General features: G+C 44.2%; 1 protein-coding gene across 3 annotated transcripts in view; it reads right to left on the bottom strand.

The window, feature by feature from the left end:
• The window catches only part of ACSF2 (acyl-CoA synthetase family member 2), a 720,413-nt gene that overhangs the window by 35,479 nt on the left and 660,147 nt on the right, over positions 1-24,787 (bottom strand). For all 3 annotated transcript variants that reach the window (XM_085617105.1, XM_085617107.1, XM_085617106.1), the window contains exon 12: positions 9,861-10,012. In XM_085617105.1, the coding sequence (XP_085473231.1) occupies positions 9,861-10,012 (152 nt within the window). The remainder of the gene's footprint in view (positions 1-9,860; positions 10,013-24,787) is intronic.

Raw genomic sequence — 24,787 nt, 5'->3', positions numbered from 1 at the left:
AAGTTCTCCATTGACACAGGCTAGTTAATATAATATTGTGTGTCCTTGGTCTCCTGGGCCCCCTCTCTTGTCACTCTCCCAGTTCCCAGTACAGAGTACTGGGTACTGAAGATTTTCATGCAGTTACATGCAGAGTTTTCGCCATTCTGTAGAGCAAATGCACTTTTCTGCATCACTGAAAAACAACTCGTTCTCTTTTCATGTGCACTGAATTTTAATACAAACGTATCGATGAAATCGTCAAGTACAACTGCCCTCCATGATTGAAATCTTCTGCGGCAACGAGAACCATTCTGTGGGATTACAGAAAATGCTTGCAAAATGTTGCTTATGTCTTTAGGAGACCGCTGTAGTAGATGCGACTTCTACTTTTGGAAAGGCAGCAGATTGCTAGAAAAGGAACTAATGCTCCCACAGAAACTTCTCTGCTCTTTTTTTATTTTGCTATGTTGTTTCTATCATCAATTCTTGTATACATCGCACACCACAATCCCAAAGCATTAGACTGTATGCACTCTTCTCATTATGTCAAATATTTTTTTCAGGCATGATTGGTCTTGTTTTTGAACTGCATAAGCCTTCGAAAAGAAATTGACTTTTGCACGAAAATCATAAGCTTATGTTTATTTATATATTTTATTTAAAGACTTTTATATAGCGCTGGCTAGACCCGAAGGTATCAGAGCGCTTTACATAAGGTTCAACAATGTAACAGAAAAAGATCAACAATTACACATTATGTCAAAAAATAAGCAATACATTAAGAGAGGAGAGAAAGGAGAGAGAAAAAAACAACCAATGCAATTGCAGTATTTGTCATTATTGCTGTTTACTGGGGTAATTGCACATTATCCATTTATAAGTTCTAAATTCTCTATAATTTATTACAAATAATCAGCCCTCTTTTAATTTGATGAAAAGTTCTGGTCCCCTTATGTCTTATTCCAGCAATACAAACCTTAAATCATTCTTGCTTATGCATTTTTGGGACTATATAATACAACTTTTAAAAAACAAATAGACTCTGGCTGTAGGCGTCTCCAAAATGACTCCCCATTACGCTATGCAGACATTCAGAAAGACACTGACAGACGCAACAAAAAGGACTCAGAAGTAACGATGGCTCAGGCAGAGGCTCACAATCAGACCACCACACCCCGGGAAGAAAAGCAAGAGAAGTAGGAGGATAAAAGGAGGATGTTGCTGAGGCAGGGAGAGCAGAAATAACAGTAATGGGACAAGAGGCTTTCTCCCATTAAAAGACAAAATTTTGAAAAATTTGCATTCATCAGGTTAAATTTATCAACCTTGGCGATGCGATGTAAAAAAAACACATAACAGTGAAATTGATCCATAGGTTTGGGGTTGCTGGACAAGATTCGGCTTGAGAACAGAGACTACATAAATCCTTAATTTACACATACTTATTGGTCAACTTACCCTCACATCCTTCATTACAGCTCCAGCCTGCTTTTATCAAACTACATCTATGCACTTCCTGGGTTTACACCTTTATTACAGATCACCTGGTTAGAATACCGCATTCCTCAAACTCATTGTATAGCCACTGGTTTGAGCATGAGGCTATTCCTTTCTCAGCCACTCCTTTTGCTCTTCTATTTGGATAATCAACATAATCTCAAAACACCTACAAACTCTCTAAACGACATTCCACTCTGCTACATTTGACCTGCACTCAAAGTTCAATTTATGAGAAGCTACTCAATTATCTACAGTGAACTCTCCACAACAAACAAATCAATCTTGGAGCCTTAATAAAATCAAACCTACTCGAACTTAAAGCACTCACATTCAACATACAAGTACCTTGGTAGCCCAACTAACTCAATGTCCTCAAAAGATAGGGGCGACATCTTCAGAAGAGTTGGCAGCAGCTATGAAGATTGAATCTATAGCACCCGTCATCTCAATACACAAAAGAAAAAGTTACTTACCTATAACTACAGTACTCCAGCATTGGTATTTTTAATAGATTCAGATACTTGAATTATTCCTTGGTGTCATGACGGGAACTCCCAGACGTCACTGCTAACAAACATGCAACAAACATGCAATACAGATTGAAAACAACTATAGACTACAAGTTGCTCTTCCACCTCATTTTATGACCTGAGGTTTGGATAACCAGGAGAGGGGGCCAGAGTACCAACTGTCATAATTTCTTTGCTTGTACCTGGGAGTTAATGGTAGCTTTAAGAATGTTGGCAGCTCGCAGATTCTCTTCTGGTCAATCAGTCTATGTTCAATTTGAATCAAGACCGGTAGGTCTAAGTATTTAAAATTCTGTTGCATCTTGTTGCCATCCTGTGTCACCAACATTGATGAATCCAACTGCACAGTTCTTGCAAGACTGTACTTGGCAACATCCTCTGTTTTAGACAGACTTTAGCCCCTAGAAACTATGGTGGCCTCAATGGAGATCACCTAATTTTTAGGTCTCACCTAGCGATGCAGTGCATGCGCTGCTCGCCTTGGCGAGATCTATTGTCGTCGGTTTCTTAGCCGAAGGGGGACAGGAGATGTGCATGCACGCGCCCGGACAGGCGATGTGCAGGTGTATGGCTCACCGGTGCTTCATCAGAACGAGCGCACGGCGCGCTATCCAGTGTGTAAGCCTTACTCAGTGGCTGGCTGCTTTTCAAATGCAGAAACTTCGAAGGCGAGGGCGCGAGTCTGCCCAGTTTAGCTGCTGCCCCACCCCCCGCAATTACCGGCACTGTGCGGGAAAACTCCCTCGGTGTAGTCAAGATTATGAGATTCCTTTGTAAGTAGTTTATCGGGCCCGTGTTTTTGCTTTGCTTACTGGGACTTGCATTCTGGGACTTCCCTGGACATCCTATTTAGCGCACGATAAAATCAAGACTAAACATATCAGAATGCAACGATAAAATCTCCTGGGTGAGTTATTCCACCGCAGAGATAGGAAATACAGGCGTCCTGTTCAATCTCATGACTAGTGCTCAGAAGATGGCATGCCAGCGCTATACAAAACTTCAGTGAGAAAAGTATGGGACGCGTCTCTTACCCTCCATGCCTGCTTGGATGTCAGGTTCAGTCCCTGTACTCCTGGTGCTACCGTCTCCTTCACCTGCATGTCCTGCAGCATGGCTGGCCTCGGCACTGCCCACCTCCCAGTCTGCCGCTCTTGTATGCCAGCACAAGCCCCCCTTCTCTCCTTCATTCACACCCTCTTCCCTTCTCTTCATCATCTTTCCTCCTCTCTTATGTTCTCCTCTGCTCCCTCGTTCCTTTTCCTTCTTGCTTGCTCTCTTTTGCCTTTCCTCCTAAATTCTCTTTTCCCTCTGGGTCTCCTCTAGTGCCGGGCTGTTTGTCTCCTCCCTCCCCTCTACCCTTTTTCTTTCCCACTCTCGGTTCCGACTTTCTTCCCCTGCTACCTACTTACTTTCTTTTTCATGTTGTCATTTTCGTCTCTTTCTCTCCTTACTTTTTGCGTTCACGCTCTTTTCTCTTTCTCTCGTTCTGCCCAACTTTTTCTTTCAATTTAAATTTCTTCGTGCCTCTACTCTCTCTGCCCCCTTCTCTATTTCTCTTTGTATACCCTCCGTTACTCTTGCCTTCCCTGTTCCTCGTCCTCCTGTCTCTCTGCCCACCAATTGGTCTTCTTTCCTGAACTGTGGCATTTGTCTGAGACTCATCTGACCCCTCCCTCTCTCACCACCCTGTCTTGAAGAGAACACTTTTTCATGCATTGCTGCGCCAGTTTGTGGTCTTCCTCCTCCTCTTTCGTAGCCAGAGGGAAGTCACTTCCTTACCCCTGCATTGTAAAGTATCCAGCTGTCGACGCAGATAGCTCGTTGGGTTAATTTAGAGATCTGCATTTAAAGTGAGATGACAGGGAGGAAATGCACCTGCCGTAGAGATGTGATATTTTCAAATATCAGTTTGACATGTCAGAAGGATAACGTGCCTTCTGCAAAACAATGTCTTCATCGTGCCCGTACCATATATGGGCCCCTGCTGGTGCCGAGCTCTTCAACCATCTGAGGCCGAGAAAATTATTGTCATGTAATATAAAGTGAATTTATAGAGCGTCTGGTCAGCTCAAAGAGCTTCTGGGTGCTAGGTACCTCAGGTTACCAGATCTGAGGTACTGGGAGAAGGGATTAAAAAAAAGACCCAGACAACTAAATTTAATTAAAAAATTAAATGTTCATATTTTTTAAGACTCGGGAGCTGTCCTAATTGAGTAGCACAGACCACTCGAAGGAGCGTGTTCCATAATTTAGCACCAATAAAAGGTAGATTCAAAAGCAACATAGCCGCAGAGTTTTGATCCAACGGAAGTTTCCTATTTAGATATTTAGGCAGACCCAGGTACAAATGAGTTAGCGTAGTCAAGTCTGGAGGTGATTAGAGCATGGATTGCAGGTTTTCTTTTCTGTGGCTAAAGGCAGAAACCCCAAGATTTAAGTTGGTTAGCAGTGTTCTTCCAGGTTAGGTAGTTGAGTGTGGTCATGGTATGACAGAAGCCCGAATCATGGCTGCCAGAGAGCTCATATAAATGTTAAGGAGCCAGGAGCGTAGTTTACTCAGTAAGATTCGGGAAGGGGGCTCACATTTCTAACTAAAACAGTGGGCCACAGGGTGAGGAGAATGTGTGGGGTCACCACTTTGTGGGATGGACTAGTCCCATGAGGAGCAGGGTCAGTTCTGATTTGCAGAATGTGGGCCTCTGCAACTGATTTAGAGTTTGACAGACCTGTACTCTGTTGCAATGCTATAGGTCTCGCATTTACACAAGTTTGAGCAATTGACATTGCACATAACAATGCCTTTTATTTTTGATTTGTTTTTAAAACATAAATAAAAGGCATTGTCCTTTACAATACCAATAGATTAAACTCATGTAAATGCGAGACCTATTACATTGCAAATGCTTGTTCATGTTGGCAGTCTACTGTAAATCCCAAAATCCACCAAAATCAGTGTTTCCTCATGAAGCATGCCTTCCACACAGCAGTCAGCTGAATCAGACATCAATGTTTAGTTATCGCCTAAATGCAATGACGGGCAAATGCCTTTTTGGAGTCGAGGGTGACCAATAGTTTTTTAGGTCTCGCCTGAGCCAGCGCATGCGCTGCTCTGGCGAGACATTTAGTGAGTGGGCTTTAAAAAGCCGACCACAGTTTTTTGTCTGGCATAGTGTGTGGTTACGCGCACAGGCACGAGCAGAGGTGCCATCTGGCTTTCCTCTCTTGTCATGGTGCGCGCATATCGCACATCACTCGCCAGACGTGGCGTCGTAGCTGCTTTCACTTTTGCCATAGCACGCACCACTCGCGTGATTTTTTAAAAATTTCTGTTTAGCGCGCACGTGCACACAACTCCTGGGCTTGTTCCTCTGTGCTCACCACGTGAATACTCAAGCCTTTCAGAACAGAACGATCAAGGCGTCTTTTTCCCCTCACAAGCAGGCCACGGACTTGGGAAAGCCCTGCAAGCAGCCCTGCAGATGCATAGCTGTTTAATTCATCAACAAAGGAGGGCCTGTACTTGGACTCTGCAGTCACCCAAACTCCCTCCCGATGCTGCTGTAGAAAACGGGGCTTTCAGCGTTTGCTGCGCACATGGTTAAACTCCTTGGCAAAGTGTTCAGTAGCAGAATGCTCTAAACCCGGTCTTCTCTTCTACTCACTTCACCTCTCTCCTTGGTTTTCCGGTTACTCTGTCTCTTCAGAAAGGGTCTTTCTTTTTTTCCTCAGTCCCTCCAGGCGCTCTCATCGAATTTCCTCTGTGTGTCTCCTGAGTGCCCTCTCTTGCCCTTCCTCCATTTCTTCCCTGCACCTCTCCTCATCCTCAAGTCTCTCCCTTCTAAGTAGCTAAGTAGCTGCGCGGTCCTCCCCACCCCTCCCCTCTCCCCTTTACCCCTCTTCAATTGCACCGTCTCCCTCCCCCCTTGTGCTTTTTAGCTCTTCCAGACGCTTTCCTCCATGTCTGCCTGAATGTTCCCTTTTTGAACCACCATGGAATGTTCCCATGCAGCAGTCTGGGAGCCAGGCAGCTCCTCCGATGCAAACGGCCCAGCTCGAGGTTTCACATTACCACACTGCAAAAAAGAATGTGCAGATGTGGGCTGATTAACTGGGCCTTAGGTTGACTGGGCTCGGGAGGCTGCTCGAGACCATTTTGGAAAGCCATAAATCACCCGGAGAAACCGATGAGAACAGTTTTTAATGCAGACTCACTGCATCATTTCTTTTGGGGGGTTTTCTTTCCTCACTTGTTGAGATTTCTTTTTATTCAGTTTAGGAAACTTGATGTTGATGTAAATCCTGGGGCGATGCATAATCACTTGCACGTGAGAGTTGCATGTGGGTTAGGGGTGGGCTCAGTGGGAAACTAGTGGCATCCCTCAGTGGCAGTCCCAACTCTCTGTACCTCCTGCCCCTGCCATGATCTCACCTCCCCAACACAAGGCTGAAGAAAGGGGCTGCACAATGTGAGACCAGGGCTTCAGCCCCAAGGCCTACGCTGGTTATACTGTGAGCCTAACCCTCCGACCAGCATGAATACATTTGCAGAATAAGGATTACTTCCCGTAAAATCAGTGCTGTTCTTAAAAAGGTAATGATAGGGAGTACATCGGTTCTTGAAATTGGGTGATCAGGCGTCCTGGGTTTTCACTCGCTGTCCCTGCAGATTTTGGCAATTTTGGCTCCTGTCCCAGTTTTTAGAGAGGGTCGACTGAAACCATTGAGAGGCACTTTTTGGGTGTCCTAAAGCTGTGCTAGTTAGCAGCTGTTATAATAAGGTGCTAGTTTTAGAAATTACATTTTAATTATTTTCTTCGTGCCTCTTCTGTGTTCCTATGTTGATAAGAGCTGCCACTCTGCGCCGCTCCGTTGATGTAAAATTGCAGTCCTTCTTCTATTTTTGAAAAATGTCCTGGTTTGGGTTCTCAAGATCTGGTCGCTCGCCCTACCTTGAAATCATTGACTGTTGCATGCCACTATCCCAACTGCATCTTGTGAAGCTTAAGAATAAGGGGCTGTGTGGGCGGGATTTTTATGCAGTTGTGTTCTGACCCAATGTGCTGTGCCTCACTCCGGTCCTGATGTCACCGTGGCCACTCCAAAGTGGGAGCACAGGTCGCGGACTGCCCTTAAGAGCCAGGTGTCGTCAATAGCTTCTTAGGATTCCTCGCTCCCGTCATGCGACTTGCGAGAGGAGGACAAGGAAGTTGTGCCTGGGCTGCCACAGCCTGCTGCCTCAGGCCAAAGGATCACGGAAGCAGGGAAGGGGCAAGGATCGCTGCGGGGGGCTTGCGCCACACACCCCTACTTGATGCCCTTGAGCACAGGTCATTGGCGTCATCCCTACCAGCCTCTAGCCAATCTTTCTTACAAGAAGCAACAGTAAAGCGTTCATTATATTTTAAGACTTTTTAAAAGGACGGCAAACAGTTTTGGAAACGTGGAGGTAAGTGTCATCTTTGCCTTCTGCTAAGCAAAACAAGTTGAACAACAACCTTTCGCCTCACCTTCCATTGGAAGTCAAACCCAAAAACCTATGAGAAATAGAAACAGAGCAGATTCAACAGTCAGAAAAAAGCTCCCACGTACTCCTCGAGCATCATACCAGGCATGTGCCAAGCAGGGACCTGACCCCAGTTTTAAGACCCCTGCCCTATGTAGATAGGAGACAGCCCGTCACCCTAATACTACCCACTGTTTCAAGGGGCCGTTATCCACGTTGCTATTTGCATTATATTATGGTGTTGTTGGTGTGGTCGTATTTAATGGTGGTAGCAGAGGTGGTGGTGTTATTGCCGCACATTTGAGTCCCAATAAAAACATTATTGGAGTAAAAAATGATTGCTTTTTCTATAAAATACATGTAAGAAAGAATTGATGATTGTTGAGTGATGATTGAGAGCATTTTTCTGAGGTATAATAGTCCTTCGTGTAAGGCAAAGCAAGATATCTATAGAATGGAGAAAGATACACCAAACAGCTAATAGTGTGAGATGAGAAAGTAATATTCCTAAGGGAGGATCCAAAGCACCACTTTCTATATTTTAAAGAATTGATAACAATATCTCTGGCAAACAGTTGTGCTGCCAAAACAAAACAAGCATTGGCATAGCCAATAGGTCTTGCCTTTGGGACCTTAAAAGTGTTTAGCCATGCAACAGTTGATGTTGTTGCACCAAGGATATTGTGCAGCATAACTAAATACATATAAGGTCCAAAAAGCGAGACCTATTGGCTATGCCAATGCTTGTTTTCTCTGTGAGTCACACAGTATCCTGAGACAGGGTCTGGTCATGTGGGAACACAGTGTACTTCTTGCAGAAATCCTGTGAGCATTTACTTCAAGATCAAGAGTTAATACTTTTCCTAGTCTCTACATTGCCGGGTACCTTTGTTTAGGAATTTCAGGAAAGGCAGGATGCCTCCCCGGTGCTCTTGGTGCTCTACTACAAAGTCTATTCAAGCCTCCTGCCAAGCAGGGCTCTCCTGCTGTCACAAGATCAGCGCTGTAAAGCAGTATTTACCAAGCTGACAGCAACCCCTCCTACTCAGGCCGGTACCCCATGAAACAGGCCTTCCTCTGAATTTCTTCACTCACCAATCTTCTTTTTCAACCACTCATCATGAGCCCTAAGGATGTTGCCTGCCAGGCTGGACAGGGAAGGTCTGGGCCAGAGGGCTACCTCACCCGTGGCAAAATCCAGAAGGACCCTTTTAACTGCAGTGTATGAAAGGGCAGACTGCCTTTCTCTCATTCAAGGCAAGGGCTGCAATGTTTACACAGCCTGCTGAGTTTATTGTGGTTCAAGGCATGGGGTGCTCCAGTCGCATTAGGCCCTCCAGAGCTTGCAAGTCTGCTCCAGCCATGGGACCAGACTTTCTCAGCCTCACTGCCAATGGACCCTCCTCACTCACAGAGCTGGGAGCTGCTTGAAATTCTCTGGTTAACCGGTCCCGTAAGGCTATTTTGCCTGCTCCCACTGCACTGCATTTGTGTTGCCAGAGTCGCTGCTCCCTGCAGTTGCAGTTGCAGCAGCGTTGGGCAACTCACCTCTTTCATGAGGAGACTCTTTTCTTGACAGTGCTCGACTTCAGGGGCACTGAGCACAGTGCAGCAGTCCTCACCCTGGATCTGGGTGACCCTCCTGAGCAGCCAGCGAGGACGTCTCCTAGCCAGCACTTGCGTCATCCACCACCACAGTACAGACGGTAAGTCGCCCATCACAGCACTGTAGGAATAGCCAAGCTGCAAAGTCACAACTTTTCACTCAATGGCCCAGCACTGAGTCCCATGGACTGCTGGAGTTCACCTAGGTCGTTTTTCTATAGGATGGCAGCAGCTGTAGATGTTTCCTTTGTGTGGCTGGCCGCAGTTTCCGGGTTCATTTCGGGGGTGAGGTCCTCAAAAATGGAATGGAGCACCACAATCCATCTCACTCCATGCCCCAGTAGATCACGTGCCGATCACCTGTTAATCAGATTAGATTCCAACACTGCTGCTTGACACATTTCTGCTTAGCAGCAATTTGCTTTGACTAGTAATAATGAAAATGTAATTTACTACATTGCAATAAAAACCCTTGTTAATTACATTCCTGTTTCATGTATTTCATTTTTGGCCACACACACCTAACCCCATTCCCTAGCATCTACATTTGTGCATTCATCCTATGACTTTGCATAATCATATCCAAGGAGTAGCAAACATTAGCAGAACAGACCCACTATTAGTTTGGATCTGAAATTCTTGAACATTTTACATATTTCATTTTGCAACTAATATTTTAGAAGATTGTAAAATAGGGTTTTACTTTTTCTATTTTGCATTGGGGCAGTTCTACTTACCCGGTTTTATACCAGTTTCCCGGGGTGAATGTTTCTTTAGTTTTCTCCTCCTCGTCCCAGTATCCCAACATGTTGCAGTAGCCTCGGATCAGGATCTCTCCAGGGGCGTTCAAGGGTACAATACGACCCGTATTCGTGCACACAACCTTCGCCTGGAGAAAGAAAACGCCTGAGTCCACGGCTAATGATGTGCACCGATTATTCCATCTCTGGCTGTATAAACCAATCCCACATAGTCAAAGTCAGGCCTGTCCAAAAGAGGTAACCCTAGACGAATGACATCAGGGCTCCTCAATCCCTGATCACCTTAGTAGATCACAGTAAGTTTTCTGACTCTCTGATAACTGCAGGGGATCACTGTCAGGCTTTCTGGATCACTAATGACAACAAGACCTTCCTCCGGGGGTCGCCCTCGCAGGCAAACGTTCACAATGAAAGAAGTTGCATCACACACTATTCCATAAGAACACTTTATTGAAGAAGAGACAGACCAACTGAGAGAGTGATAGGATCGGCATCTGCATAACACCAAGGTCTGTCTCCAGCTCCTTCACAATGAAACACATACACAGTCCATTCTCACTCCGCGTGCACTCTACGTTCACACATTCCACATGCACATATCACCCAGTAGCCTAAACCTAGATGATCACACTACAGAAGCTTTAATTAGGAATTACATAAAAACCTCCCTGCTCCTCCATGGTGGAGTGACCCAGAAGTAATCCTTTCATGATCATTTAGCGTTTCAAGGGTCGAAAATTCAAAATAACACAACAAGGTTGTATTACCACAGACATCCTCAAAAAGGAAGGGGAAAACAGGCGCCCTCAAAACATCTTTCGTCTGTCCTTAAAAACTGGGTACCTCGAAAGGCAGCTCAGTAGACCAACAAAGAGATACCTTGACATGGGTGCAACCCTCTAGTAAATACATGGTTGCTCCAAGAATGTTTAGTGTAATCAATGATGGTGAGGGTTGCTGGAGGTAAGTCTCAAACTAGAAGATTTGAGGGTCACTAGAAGATGCCACTCTGATGTCAGTTCAATAAGCTTGAAAAAGTGTAGCTTGAAACCGACCACAATGTGTGCAGTCTACTGGATGGTTGAAACACAAGGAACAGGGACGACTTAAGGATTTTGGAGGCCCTGGGCTAAGCATATTTTGGGGGCCCCTGTTCATAACAGCTTTGCATTTATGATCCAATTTCAGACCTTTCATGCCTTCTTTGACCAGGTCACTGACAGAGCATTGGCACACTTTTTCAAATTCTTGGGGTGTATACATCTAACATTCTGGGATAGTGATGTGTGTTTTCAAAATTGTAACATAGCAGCAGCTCACTTATATTACTGCAAACAATCTCTGTGACACCTTCCCCTTTCTTATATGTGAGGTCCTGTTTTGATCTAAAAAGAAACTTTTTTTTATGGATGTTGCATGAAACAAACATTTTTCTGCACATTGTAATATCTTCTCACACATCACCCACATTAACAATAAACTAGAGGACAACGATATTCAAAACAAGTTTAAGAATTTTTTAAGGTCTTCAGGACAAGACTCTGCAGAAGGGAGCTGGCTCTATCAGGGGACCCCTTGAAAAGGCTGGTACCCAGGGCCAGAGCCCACTTTACCCATGCCTTAAAACGACTCTGAGCCAGGAAACAGGATTACGAATCTGCATGTGAAAAGGCAGTGGCTGGTTCATTGTTCCGTTTAAGAAGGATATAAGTAAAGGTACTCTGAAAGATATCCTCCCCTGGAGCTCCATTTTGTGGGTATACGTGTCCGCGACAGGCCTCATACTCTGAGGGAACATACTAGTTTATCTGACTCAGGATGCCTGACAGGGAGATACCTCACACCAAGGGGACAGCAAGCGCCTGGAGGGTGATAACGTGAGAGGAGCAAGACAGGCTAGATTTACGAGAGATGAGTGAGAGATCCCTCAACTCTTGCCTTGTTTCATAGCTTTTTTTCACTCCCCTTCAGTGCAGTTAGACTGGCAAGATGCTGTGCATCCAAGCAGAACAACAAGGTCTATAGAGATCTCATTAATTCCAGTTAGAGTGAGGTGAACTGTTTAAAAGCCTCTAGGGGCTGGTCTGATTCTACTATATCCCCCTCCAAGCCAAAGTTATTAGGAGAAATAATGATGCGTTAACAGCTTCCTATGAAAGGGTGCAGCATGTTAAAAGTGACCTGTCATGAAAAATCCACTTTTTGGGGAAAGGACCAAAATAACAATTATGCTCAAAAAGCAGCAACACTAGCAGCTAGTTTTGCCACTTTTTTAAAGAACTTTATTTAGCCTTTTGGTTTAAAGAAACATGACACACATTGCAGAGTCATCATATGTATCGGTGAAGACAAATATCTGGAAGAATTTGGAAAAAAGTCCATACCAATGAATTGTACAATAGGGTTGATCTAGCAAAGTCCAACATTATTTCCAAACTCATGATAGTTGCTACGTCTCCCACCAATCCAGATTTTAACATTAAATATCACGCAAAAATGTACAGTAATGGAAAACACCAACGGAGCCGAAATGTGTCTTGTTGATGATCTAAACTTATCTAGTCGATTTGCATAGCGCATGGCTACCCTAAGGCTTCCTAGGTTTTGCAATTGTGAGAGTCAGGGTGGGTCACCCTCTGTGTTGGAGGGGGACACCACCCACGAATCTAAAGCCCTTATTGTTTAGGGCATAGTTAGGTTTATTCCTCCCGTTCTATGTTGTCATGGTATGTAAGTGGTAAATGGATTACACATTGAAAGAAATTTGTCCACCCAGTCCCTGATGATGGCTGTGAAAATTTCCATGGCATAGGGGTTCTATACCTTTCCCCACCACATATTTAGCGAGGGTGCCTGAGGTTGCTTTCACATCTGTTCTATGCACAGTCGTGCTGCTAGGAGTATGTGAAAAAAAAGTCGCCCTTGCGAAGCCGACTTGGGCAAGAGCCTATCTGCTACTGGATCGCCGAGCTGGCACTTTTGTTTAGCAGGATTGCAGTTTGTCTCCTTTCCCTTTGAGTCAAGGGAGCCTATTTAACTAGCAGTTCATATTGCAGTTTTTTTAGCAGAATTGCAGTTTTACTCTGCCGATTGAGTTGATGGAGCCTATTTAACCAATACTCAAACAACCAGTCAAATCTCGCTGCCAGTGTTGCTGCTCTTCTCCCATACGATTTAATCAAAGTAGCTTATTTAAATACAACCCAAACAATCAAGCAACCATATATTTATTTGCATCTTTGGTTTAATGCAAATCTCCTTTAACCGTTATGGTCCTGATAATGGTCTCATGCACTGCTGACATTGGAGACTGAAACGTTGACAGCGTTTTCACTTCTTCCGTGTAAATTCTTGGATTATTGCCACTCAATCAATTTGTATCTACTTTATGTATACATGATTAATGTATGAAGGTTTTGTTTTTAATGTATCCTATGCTCTCTGTTACTTGCAGCATAAAGAATATTTTTTTTCATAAATTTGATATTGATATGCCTGTTCCCTTTTCTGACTGATTCATACTATTATTAGGGCTCCCGGTTTTATGGTATTTTAGTTTTTTTACATTTCAGTCTGTATTTATCCATATTAATTTTTTGCTCATTTTTTCTGTATTCATCCATTTTTATTTTGTGTTTTCTTTATAAATGAAGTTGCAATGGGTATTTTTCCTCATTTATTTAACTAATAAATGTATACTTACATTTGAATGTCCAAAGGATTTCAGCAGTATACAGTTCAATAGCTTTTTCTGAAAACACTTCCATTGTAGAATAGCATAAATAACTGTAGATCTGCACTTAACTAAGCTTAATTAGGAAACATATGGTCTTTTTTCATCTCCTCTACCTCTCAATCTGGTACACCTAGTAACCTGGCACTCATAACTGACAGTAGAAAAACATCAACCAGTGAAGGCTATTTTCTGTAAATTTCTGTAGATGAAAATAAATACAGACAGGAAAATTAATAGTTTTCTGTCTGTATTTGTCCGTAAAAATCTGTAAAACGGAAAACTGGGAGCCCTAATTATTATCTTATTACTGACTTGCACTTTAAGATTTATTCTGCTTTTCACCATATTGGGACATACAATTTATTTCTATTTAGATATTAACCTTTTATTTGAATGATTACCTTACTTTTTTTTTATCTAGTTGATACCCAAGCTTGCAAGGGGTGACTGGGTTGCCCTTTGGTCTTTTGTCTAAGTAAAAATACCATGCAACATTTCGGACTGATATCGGCTGCCTTTGGAGATTAAGTGCATAATAGTAACGAAAGGAAAGAAGTTGCTATACTAGCTACAAGCCCTAGTGTGTAGCAAAACTCGCAGTTAAACTGCATTTACCAGGTGTGTCCACCTACACACACCTTGGAGGGATCTTAGGGAAACAAGATGGGCAGCAAGTATAGAGAAAAAAACGGGTTTGCACAAGTAACAATCATCAACAAAATTCCAGAACGTTACTTTATTTGTTAATGTCTATTTGGGTTTTGTTACTTATTGTAACATTATTCACCAGACAGGCTATTCAAAATATTTATGGCTCCGTGGTTATTTAATATAGTACCTCAAATTGAATCCATATGAGGCCCACAAGTCATGCCACTGGTCTTTGTGAATTTATGTGGAATAATATTTTATCCATATGATGATTTCTTAATTTTGGAAGAAACTGGCATAGACATAATGAAAAGGTTTCAGAAGTACTAAATATATTTTAGAAATAAGGGATGACATTAAGAACAAAGAAGTATTGATTTGGGCAAAATAAAAGATAGTATTTAGGGCAAACAATTACTGGACAAGGCATAAAATAAAAAGAAGATATGGTGAACACTTAAGATAAAGTTCAGACACCTGTCAATAAAGAGGAATTGTGTTTCTTTTTCAGAATGGTTGAATTTTATGCAAAGTTGTAGACCATGTCAGTGAAGGCTCATGCCTTGAGAGTTCAACTAAAAAAAAGGGTATGCGTTTGAGCGTAAAGATGAATGTGAGAAAAGTTTCCAAAGGATCAATGAAGAACTGAAGAGTGCACCCTCTTTAAAAGCATTGGTGCCTGGACAGAAATGTATTGTTACTATAGATGCCAGTGCTAAAGGTTTAGCGGCAGTGCTGTCTCAAGTCAACGATATGGAAGAATTTACCATTGCATTTGCCTCCAGAGCACTAAAAGGGCATGAATGCAATTATTCCGTCACAGAGAGGGAGGCTTTGGCAGAATTCTGGGCCATTAACGAATTTAGTAACATTCTATGGAGAAAGATGTTTACAGCGCTCATGGGACATCAACCTCTTCGCAATTGTGTTTTTTTTATCTCAAAGAAAGGCATAGATGTGATTTCGATTAGAATACATGAATCGGTTTTCAGCTGACAAAAGTATACTTTTGATGTTTATTTTCTTTCTGGGGTGGAAAATATGACAGCTGGGTGTCTTTCCAGACTGGTTCTATGAGAAGATACCAAAGAACTGAATGAAGAAGAAGTTGGTGAAAGAGGACCGGTCAGAAAAGAATGTTTTGCTATTCCGTGATTCAAGACTGATTCTTCCAAGCGTATGCGCATCCTCAGGCACAGGCTCCTTGTGAACCAGCCAGTGGTCACAAATCTATCCAAGCTTGTGATCAATAATATATGACACAATAGTCCCCATCCAAACGACAGTCTCGCAGTGGTTGGTTGCATTGTAGTGTATATTTCTGAGCTTTTATTGCAGAGACAGCATACATGTGCCAGTCCTGTTTACTCTTAGAAATGTTATCGCTATAAGTCTCCTGACCACCAGCAAGAGTAACGCGCCCGGGCATCGCGCCTATTTCAAGATAATCCCAATAAGAGAGTCTACAGTGAGAGGTCTATAGTGTCAGCCAGAGTTTTTAATACAGTGTCAGTGACTTCCTGCCAAAAGGTGTTAATGTCTGGGCAGTGCCACGGCAAAGTATGTATGCAGGTACCAACACCGTTGACATGCAGGGCTTTTCGTTTCGTCAAACCTACGCATTCGTACCAGAGGGAAGTACAAGCAGTTTGCAGTACAACAATACTGTGCCAATTTTCATCTAATAGTACTGCCATATACCAATGTCTATTTCCATCTCCAAATCTTTCTCCCAATGTCTCTGTGCATGATGTGTTAGTCTTCCAAACATTTAGGAATGCAGTGTATAATTTGGAAACCCATCTCCCAGAACTCAGTTGAGTGAGTGATAAAACTTGGATGGCTCCACTGGGAAAGCTTGAAAGACCGTTTAGACAGCCTGTATCAGTCTCTAGTGTATGGAAATGTTTAGTGTTGTGCTTCTGTTGGTAAGGATTCCGAGTCAAGAATTTCCCTTCTACTTACAAATGACGTAAGAATGTTATACCTCTACCCCTTACTGCATTCACTGCTCCCTTTTCCATGGTAGGGGGCGGAGGGGCCTTGGAATATTTCAAAGTGGGATGGCTGAAAAAATAGAAGTGCACATTACCCGCTTTCTTGCTTATTTCTATCCAAGTCCAGGTGGTACTCCGGACCGTTTGAGGCTGAGGATTACTCAAGCGAGCTGTAATCCTTGTTTGGCCTCGCATCCCATACATCGGACCCCCGAGCCGATATCGGAACATTCAACACATGCTGGGGAACCTATCTGAATGAGGACTCACTGCCAGTGGCCGGGACACTTCAAGAAGGGACAGGAGAGGTGCCCCGGCAGGTCGTTGGTTTTCGCCGCATCCCTGGATCGATGGTGGTGACTGCGGCTCAAGGTGAGGCTGGGCTTTTGTTTTTCGAGTGTGGCCCAGGTGGCACTGCCGATGGGTGAGGGCTCGGCTGGCTGGAGTGCCCGACGAGACTTGGTTCAGGTGCGGACCTGGAGTTCGCTTGAGGTTCTCGCCCAGGCTTGAGAGGCATGGGCCTGCACTGCACCCTCACCCCCCTGAAGGCACAGCAGATACTGTAAAATCATGGTTGATGGGGCCCTGACCTCTTGTGATTTAGGAGATACACTGCTATAAATGTTTTAAACTGCAGTGAATATGGCACTTTAAAGTTTAGTGTATATACTGCATATAATTGTATGATAACTACCACCCTGCCTTATGCTTGATTCCGGACTGTGCCTCGGCATTTCTTCTCCGGCCTGAGTCCTGATTGTATCTCGGAATTCTACCATTCGACCATGCACCCACCTTACCCCACCTGGAACTCGAATCTTGTGCGCTACGGACCAAACTCCTGGTCCATAAACTACCCAGACAAAATGACCAGTAATGCAAAAAAGAACTTCAAGCATAGTACTCTAAAACAACATCCGGAAACACTCATTGTAGATGACTACCACACAGCGACCAACGGCAACACAAAAACTAACTTCATTTTCTACACAAATCGCCCGGCTAAATGGAAAACCACCTTCTCTCTTCACCTTCAAGTCGCCAAGTCAGTAATCATTCCTATGGTGAAAAAATCTCCACTACTATCTCCCCGACCTTCAAAGGGGAGCTCACCATCTCCATCTACAGAACTGGAACCATTCTCATACAGGCCACCGACCCGCACCTCACCACTTTTGACCGCCACTTCCCCACACTTCTTTCCTCGTTAACTCAACTGAGCCGTCAAACCATATCTCCCCAACCCACCATCACCCTTACTAATAACGTGGAGCTGATACAATATCCCTGCCCTGAAGAACCTCTCTTCAACTCATGGACATCCACCATCACTCACTATAATCACACTATCATTACTCTCCGCCGCCAAACACCCACAACTATTACATCTACTGAGTACACCAGGAACAACAAACTCACAATTAACAAACACCACAAGACCGATCTAGATCTTGACAGCTCGGACTCTAACCTCTGCCCTCCCGCAACCGAAATCCCCACAGGCACTCTCCGCTCGACCCCTGATAATCCCTTACAAACTACCTCTTCCTCCAACACAGACCCTTTTCCCCCGACCCTTACTTCCCCCATGTCCAACGTCATCTCCAATCCAGTGGTCACTCTCCCCCCTACTACCACTGCACACTCCCCCTCCGATGTCCCACATCCACAGACACAACAGGTCTCCACCGATTACCTCACTGATAACCCCTGTGACATCCCCATGGCCAACGTCGTCACCAATCCTATAAACTCGTTCCCCCCTATAATCACTACACGCTCCCCCTCCGCCGTCGCACACCCACATACACAACCTGCCTCCACCCCTAATCTCATTGACATTCCCTGGAACTCTGACTTCTTAACTAGAATTTCTCTCCCTCCTCACTTGGACAGTAGACCCTCTACTTCTCCTTTGAACTCCTTGAAGGGGAGCATTAATAATCCGGCTCCCCGCGTCCAACCTCTCCCCTCTCCTAACCCCACTGATTCTGTCCAATCCCCGACCCCTGTTCACTCTCCCTCCAAAGACCCAAATCATTCTCGGCCCCTGCCTAAAACCTTAAACTTTTTCAGCTCAATAGAACAGCAACTGAACAGAATGGAGCTGAAAATTAACTCCCTTGCTGCTGATTTCCTATACTTACAACAAGATCTTCTCAACAGGACCAAGCCGCCATGCTCCCTCTCCCTGGGTAGATTTCCTCCCACCCCACTCAATACCGCTCCCCTGGCCCCACAGTGCACCCCTCGTCCCTCCAGTCCGTCAGCAAGTCAGGCACTTCGACCCAACCGGGATCGCCAACCCTTTTCGTTACCGAAACCTGATGAGATCAACAACTCTAACCTCGCTTTGAGCCAGAAGTCAGCCCCTTTCCCCATCCCTGTTATTATCGGCACTAACAGAATCCCTAAAAATGTCCACTCGCCTAGACCTCCTGCTCAGTACTCCTCTATCCACCTTACTGCCCCCATCATCAAGGCTCCCCGTCCTCTCTCTTGCATGCTCCTCAACTGCAGATCAGCAGTACAACACGCCACAGACATTGCTGAAGCTCTACTCGCTGAAGAAATTGACATCGCTTTCCTCACTGAATCCTGGCTCAATGTCCACTCCACCCCCATTCTTGACATTCTCACCCCTCCAGGGTACACCATCATCAGACAAGACAGACCGATCAAAACGGGGGGAGGACTAGCCATCATCCACAATGCAGGAATACAGATTACCAAACTTAAACCTGCAGAATACCTATCGTTTGAATACCTGGGTGTCGAACTCACTGCCAAGGGCACCTCACCCATCAAATTCCACACCATCTACCATCCTCCTGGAGAGCGTACCCTTTTCCCCGAAGAACTAACAGGACCTAATATCACAGTTTTCCATGACAGACACTAAAAACGTGTTCCTGGGTGACCTCAATATCCACTGGAACGACCAAGAAGACTCCACTACCCAGAACCTATCTAACCTAATTGAAATATATAACTTCAAACAACTGCACTAAACCAACTCACATCAAAGGTGCAACACTGGATGCGATCATTACCAACAATGATCTGGTCTCTCTGAGGGCGATTTCTCCCATTGACTGGTCTGACCACCACCTCATTCTGTTCAAGATTGATGCACTTGTCTTCCACCAACCTATTCATGATGACAAACCTAAACACTGGACCAGAAATTTCAAAGCAATCCCTTTATCCGAACTTGAATCCAGGATTTATGCCCATCTTCAACTCCAACCCTCATCATCGACAGCCGATGACCTCACTACACACTTTAACTCAAAAATGACAGAGGTTCTAGATCAAGTAGCTCATCTCAAACTCAAACAATTGAGGCGAACCACATGTAAACCCTGGTTTAACGTGGATCTGAATGAGGAAAGGCGTCAACTCAGACAAACGGAAAGGTCTTGGAGACTAAACCCCTCAACCTTACACCTAGCGCAACTTAGATCAGCTCGGCAAGCATACAAAAAACACATTTTCAGTGAAAAGGCGTCTTTTTTCCGCAGCCAACTAGATCTGGCGAAAAACAGACCGAGAGAACTCTTCAACATACTAATTGCACTCCCTCTCAAGAAATCAAAGCCACCAATGAGCGTTGTGAAGAAATTGACACCTTCTTCACTAATAAAGTCTCGAAAATTGATCACTCCTTTATCCAAACCTCTAACCCTCCTTCCCTCTTAACCTGCCCCACTCTAACCACCCCTGATCATTCAGAAAGAGTTCTCAGCAAGAACAATCAGGTCTGCCTCTAGCTAAAAAACAATGCACATTGGTCCGACTTTAAGATAATGTCGGAAAATGAGGTTTTCAGTATAATTTCTAACCTAAAACCCTCCTTCCACACTATGGACCCCATCCCATCCACAATCATAAAAGAACTTAACCACACCATTTCCCCTTTCTGGACAAAAATCATCAACGCCTCCCTCACCTCAGGCTGTGTCCCAGACTCCCATCAACGGGGACAAATCACACCCATTCTAAAAAAAACAGGGGCTGACCCTAATGATCTCAACAACCTCAGACCTATCTCCAACCTCCTATTCCTTGCAAAAACATTGGATAAATGCGTTCTCCACCAACTCAACAAACACATTGATGAGTTCAACCTCCTCGACACCTTTCAATCAGGATTCAGGAAAGGCTGTAGCACGGAAACAGCTATGCTCAACGTCTCTGACGATATTCACAAGGCTTTAGATGAAGGTGATGCCTGCCTACTCATCCTTATTGACCTATCTGCGGCATTCGACTCAGTAAATTATCCAGCGCTTCTGGAGACCTGTCGAAGCGCTCCGGCATCAACGGCAGAGTACTAAAATGTTTCACCTCCTTCCTTCAACACCGCTCGCAACAAATTAAAATCAACTCCTGTCTCTCGAAGCCAACAAAAGTCACACTTGGGGTCCCGCAAGGCTCAATCCTCTCCCCGGCCCTCTTCAATCTTTTCATGGAGCCCCTCACAATCATCTTGAAAAAAGCTGGAGTGAGTTACCACCTTTATGCTGATGACACCCAAATCTATTTCAAAATCAAGTCTCCCAGCGACATCCAACACCTCAATGCCACTCTAACCGAGATCCAAACTTGGTTTAACGCTAACCACTTGAAGCTCAACTCAGATAAAACAGAACTAATCCTATTCTCTCCAAAAAGCAACCGTCGTCCAATCCAAGAGTGGCTCAAGAATACGGTCGCCCTAAACGGCCCCATCGTCCTATCCGACGCAGTTAAGTCTCTAGGCTTCACCCTTGACAAGAACTTGTCTTTGGAGGCCCACATCAAAAACTCTGCAAAAAGTGCTCTTTTCTCTCTAAAACATCTCAAGAAATTGAAACCTTTTCTTCCCCATGATGACCTCAAGACAGTAGTCCAATCCCTAGTTCTCTCTAAATCGACTACGGGAACGCCATCCTAACAGGGACTCCAAAAGCTCACCTAGCCCCTCTAAGGGCAGTGTTGAACATGGCCGCTCGACTCGTATCTGGAGTAAAAAGATTTGATCACATCACTCCAGCTCTCAACTCCCTCAACTGGCTTCCCATGGAAGGGAGGTGTATTTACAATCTGGCCTGCATCACACACAAAACCCTTCACTCTCCGGCCCCTAACTACACGAACAACAAACTGGTAAGAGCAGGTCAATCCAGAACGCTGAGACGCTCCAACTCACTCCTTATTCCTCCGAAACTGAAAAAGAAAACCACATAAAACCGATCGTCTCGGGCAACCCTCCCAGGATGTGGAACGCTCTCCCTAGAGTCCTCAGATGCAACCCCTCCTTCTCCTGTTTCAAAAGAGACCTGAAAATCCATCTCCTTAACAAATACTTTCCTGACCAACGTCAACTAACGTGGACTTCAATATCCGAGTTTACTCCTCTCTCTTGACATTCAAGGATAGTTGGTGACCGGACTGTGTTTACCACCTTATCTTCCATGCTGTGTTTTATTTATCCCTGGTTTTGCTTCCTTACTGCCTGCCTACTATGTAATGCAATTTCCGTCTGTTTTTCTTTACAGTATGTATGTAAAGCGCTCTGATACCCATGGGTCAAGCTAGCGCTATATAAAACTTTTAAAATAAAATAAAAATAAAATGTTTGTAGGAGAGTGGTGGGTTGAACGATTTCCAAGAATAAAGCTGTCTGTATTGTGTCCATTTTCCTTTGGTTTTTTTTCATCTATGGGTGCAGAGGGCACTCTTCTGAGAAGAGGATGTGGCGTAGGTGAAGAGCTGATGACTCTGGGGCTGGAAAACCGGGTTCAAGTCTTGGTGCTGGCTCAACAGCCTGTGATTCCGGGCAAATCACTTAATCTCCCTCTACTAGTGCTCATGTTAAGCACTCCAGTACCTTCGGGTGGTGTTTGCGCTATATAAAACTGCACAAATATTCTTTACAACGAGAAAAGCAGGTTGGGTTTAGGCATGGGGAGATTAGGTGATTTGCCCATAATCACAAAGTATTGAACTTAAGCTAGGGATGTGATTCTGCTTGGTCGGCCAGTAAGATGTTTTAAGATCAAGTTGTTTGTATAGAATAACATTGAGCACCTGGATGATCATTGACTAATCGTGCAGTTCCTGTAGAACCCTCACTTATGTTCACAGAAAAAGTAAACAATGGTTATACAGAGCATGTGCAGAATGAGTGCTTGACATCAACCTGTGTTGAGTGCAAACATTTTTACCGGGGTCATGCTGGCAGGAAGATACCTGGAGCTTGTGCTTTATGTGGCATTTACAGCAAAGCAGAAGTTATCTTGGTTCTTGAAAATACCGTGTGCAACCCAAGCCTGCTTTTTGGGTTTTGTAAACCAAACTGCTTGTACAGAGCATGTCATGTCGTGTGACATGATTCACAATGGAGTTTCCTTCAGGTGATTTGTATCCCCAAGACTTTAATCAAATATGTTTTGCTATTTACAAAACCTTTTTTCATATTCAAGAGGAGTACAACATAATATCAATATTCCCACCTGCGCATTAACCATATACTCTTACGTTTCAAACTTGATTGTTGTAGAAGTGCACATTGGTATATGTGGCAATATACCAATGTGCAGGCCTGTTCTTCTGGGGTCGCGTATTCTTCATGTAGCTGTCCTCTTGCTATCCGCTCTCTAGGGGGAAGTAATTCACACCTACGGGGAGATTAAGTGATTTGCTCATAATCACAAACTGTTGAACTGAGACTAGGGAGAGGATGTGGCGTAAGGGCCAGAGCTGCCGACTATGGAGTTGGGAAACCAACTTTGAGTCTCTGTATTGGCTCAACAGCCTGTGATTCCGGGCAAATCAGTTAACCTCCCCGTGCCTACAACAATGAATGTTTCCTGTGTAACTTAACTGGTGCTCATGTAAAGCGTTCTAATACCTTCGGATGGTGGTCGCGCTATATAAAACTGCAACAATTTTTTTTTTATGGGAAAAATAGGTTGCGTTTAGGCTTGTGGATATTAAGTGATTTGCCCGTAGTCACGAACTGTTAAACTGAGGGTAGGGAGAGAGCTGCCAACTATGGAACTGGGAAACTGGGTTTGAGTCTCAGCATCGGCTCAAGTGTGCGATTTTGGGTGAATCACTTATCTCCCAATGCCTACAACAATGAATGTGTCCTTGTGTAAAGCAACTGGTGCTCATGTAGAGAGCTCCAATACCTTCTGGTGGTGTTCGTGCTACATACAACTGAAAACAAAAAAAAAGTGGGAAACGCAGGGTCGGGGAAGGAGGTGAGCTCTGTACAGCAATGGGAGTTAAGCGGGGGCAAGCAGTGACGGGTAAGAGATGGTGGAGGTGATGGGGGGGATGGGCACCCATGAAGGCAGGCACGAGGAGATTAAGTGATGTGCCCAAAATGTAAAGATGTAGAGTTTACTGCAATAAAATAAAGTTACAAAAAAGTAGCCCTTCGGGCTGGCAAAGGGTGGAGGGTGACAACAACCTGGGAGGAGAGGACGGCCTGCAAATGCACACATATGGAGAGCCAATTCGTAAATTTTTAAAAAAAGGTACCTGCAGACTGAACCAGTGGAAGGAAACTGACCAGTAGCCAGTGACCGGAAGCTGTACTTGATCCAAGCTCCACACCATGGCATGGACAGCAGGGCAGAGCAGGAAGTGAAAGCAGACTATCTGCTGGCCAGGCAGTGCTGGCCGTCAATCGTGCTGGCCAATCAAAAACACTTAAATTAGAGCAGAATTAGACATGCTGGCCAATCAGAAGCACGTAAAATAGAGAGCTGTTGGAATCAACAAATGGTAAGTTCAGGTAATTAAGGGGCAGATTCTAAGCCCTTTTTAAGATTATGTTTTTTTAAACACAAGAGACTGTGCAAGCGCTGTGCAGAAAAAACCTAAAATGGGTGCTAATCTCTTTATGTGCATCCTACAAGTTCCTGTCTTTTGTAGATATTTTATAAGACTAACCATATATTCACCTGAACCTATATCTACAGTTTTCTCAAGTGGAAATGGCCACTCTAAGAACCGAAAAACGTTCTCATCGTCATGGAACACTGAGAACACCTCAACCTCAGGCTACCTTATACATAAATCTGGGGAGCCCATGTTGAATAAAAAGGGTAGCATATTGTTTCATTCACTTCTTCAAGATATTAGACGCCAGAGGCAAAGCTTTGGCACCATGGGGATGTACCTTATGTTGTCATGTTGCAATATAAGTTGTCGGTTGCATTAGAATTATTGATCAGCCTTCAAGGCGTCCGTACTATTCTGCATTTACCCTGAAATCAAGTTTTGATGAATTTCACTACAGTCTTGCGCTCAGTAATGGTGTGGGCACTGCCATCGCAGAACACAATGAATTTTGAGGGGTACGGCATCAATTATTTTATCTCCAGCGCTGACCTTGTGAATGCTTTTAGCTTCTTGCACTGTGGTGCTGAAGTAAAAAACATAGAAATCGTGATTCCCTTATATTCAATCCTGCCCTTTCCTTGGCAAGTCTAAAAAATGTGTTGAGGTCCCAATAATTG

This window comes from Triturus cristatus, chromosome 7 (assembly GCF_964204655.1).
Source record: "Triturus cristatus chromosome 7, aTriCri1.1, whole genome shotgun sequence".
NCBI lineage: Eukaryota > Metazoa > Chordata > Amphibia > Caudata > Salamandridae > Triturus > Triturus cristatus.
This window is presented reverse-complemented; position numbering and strand designations above follow the sequence as displayed.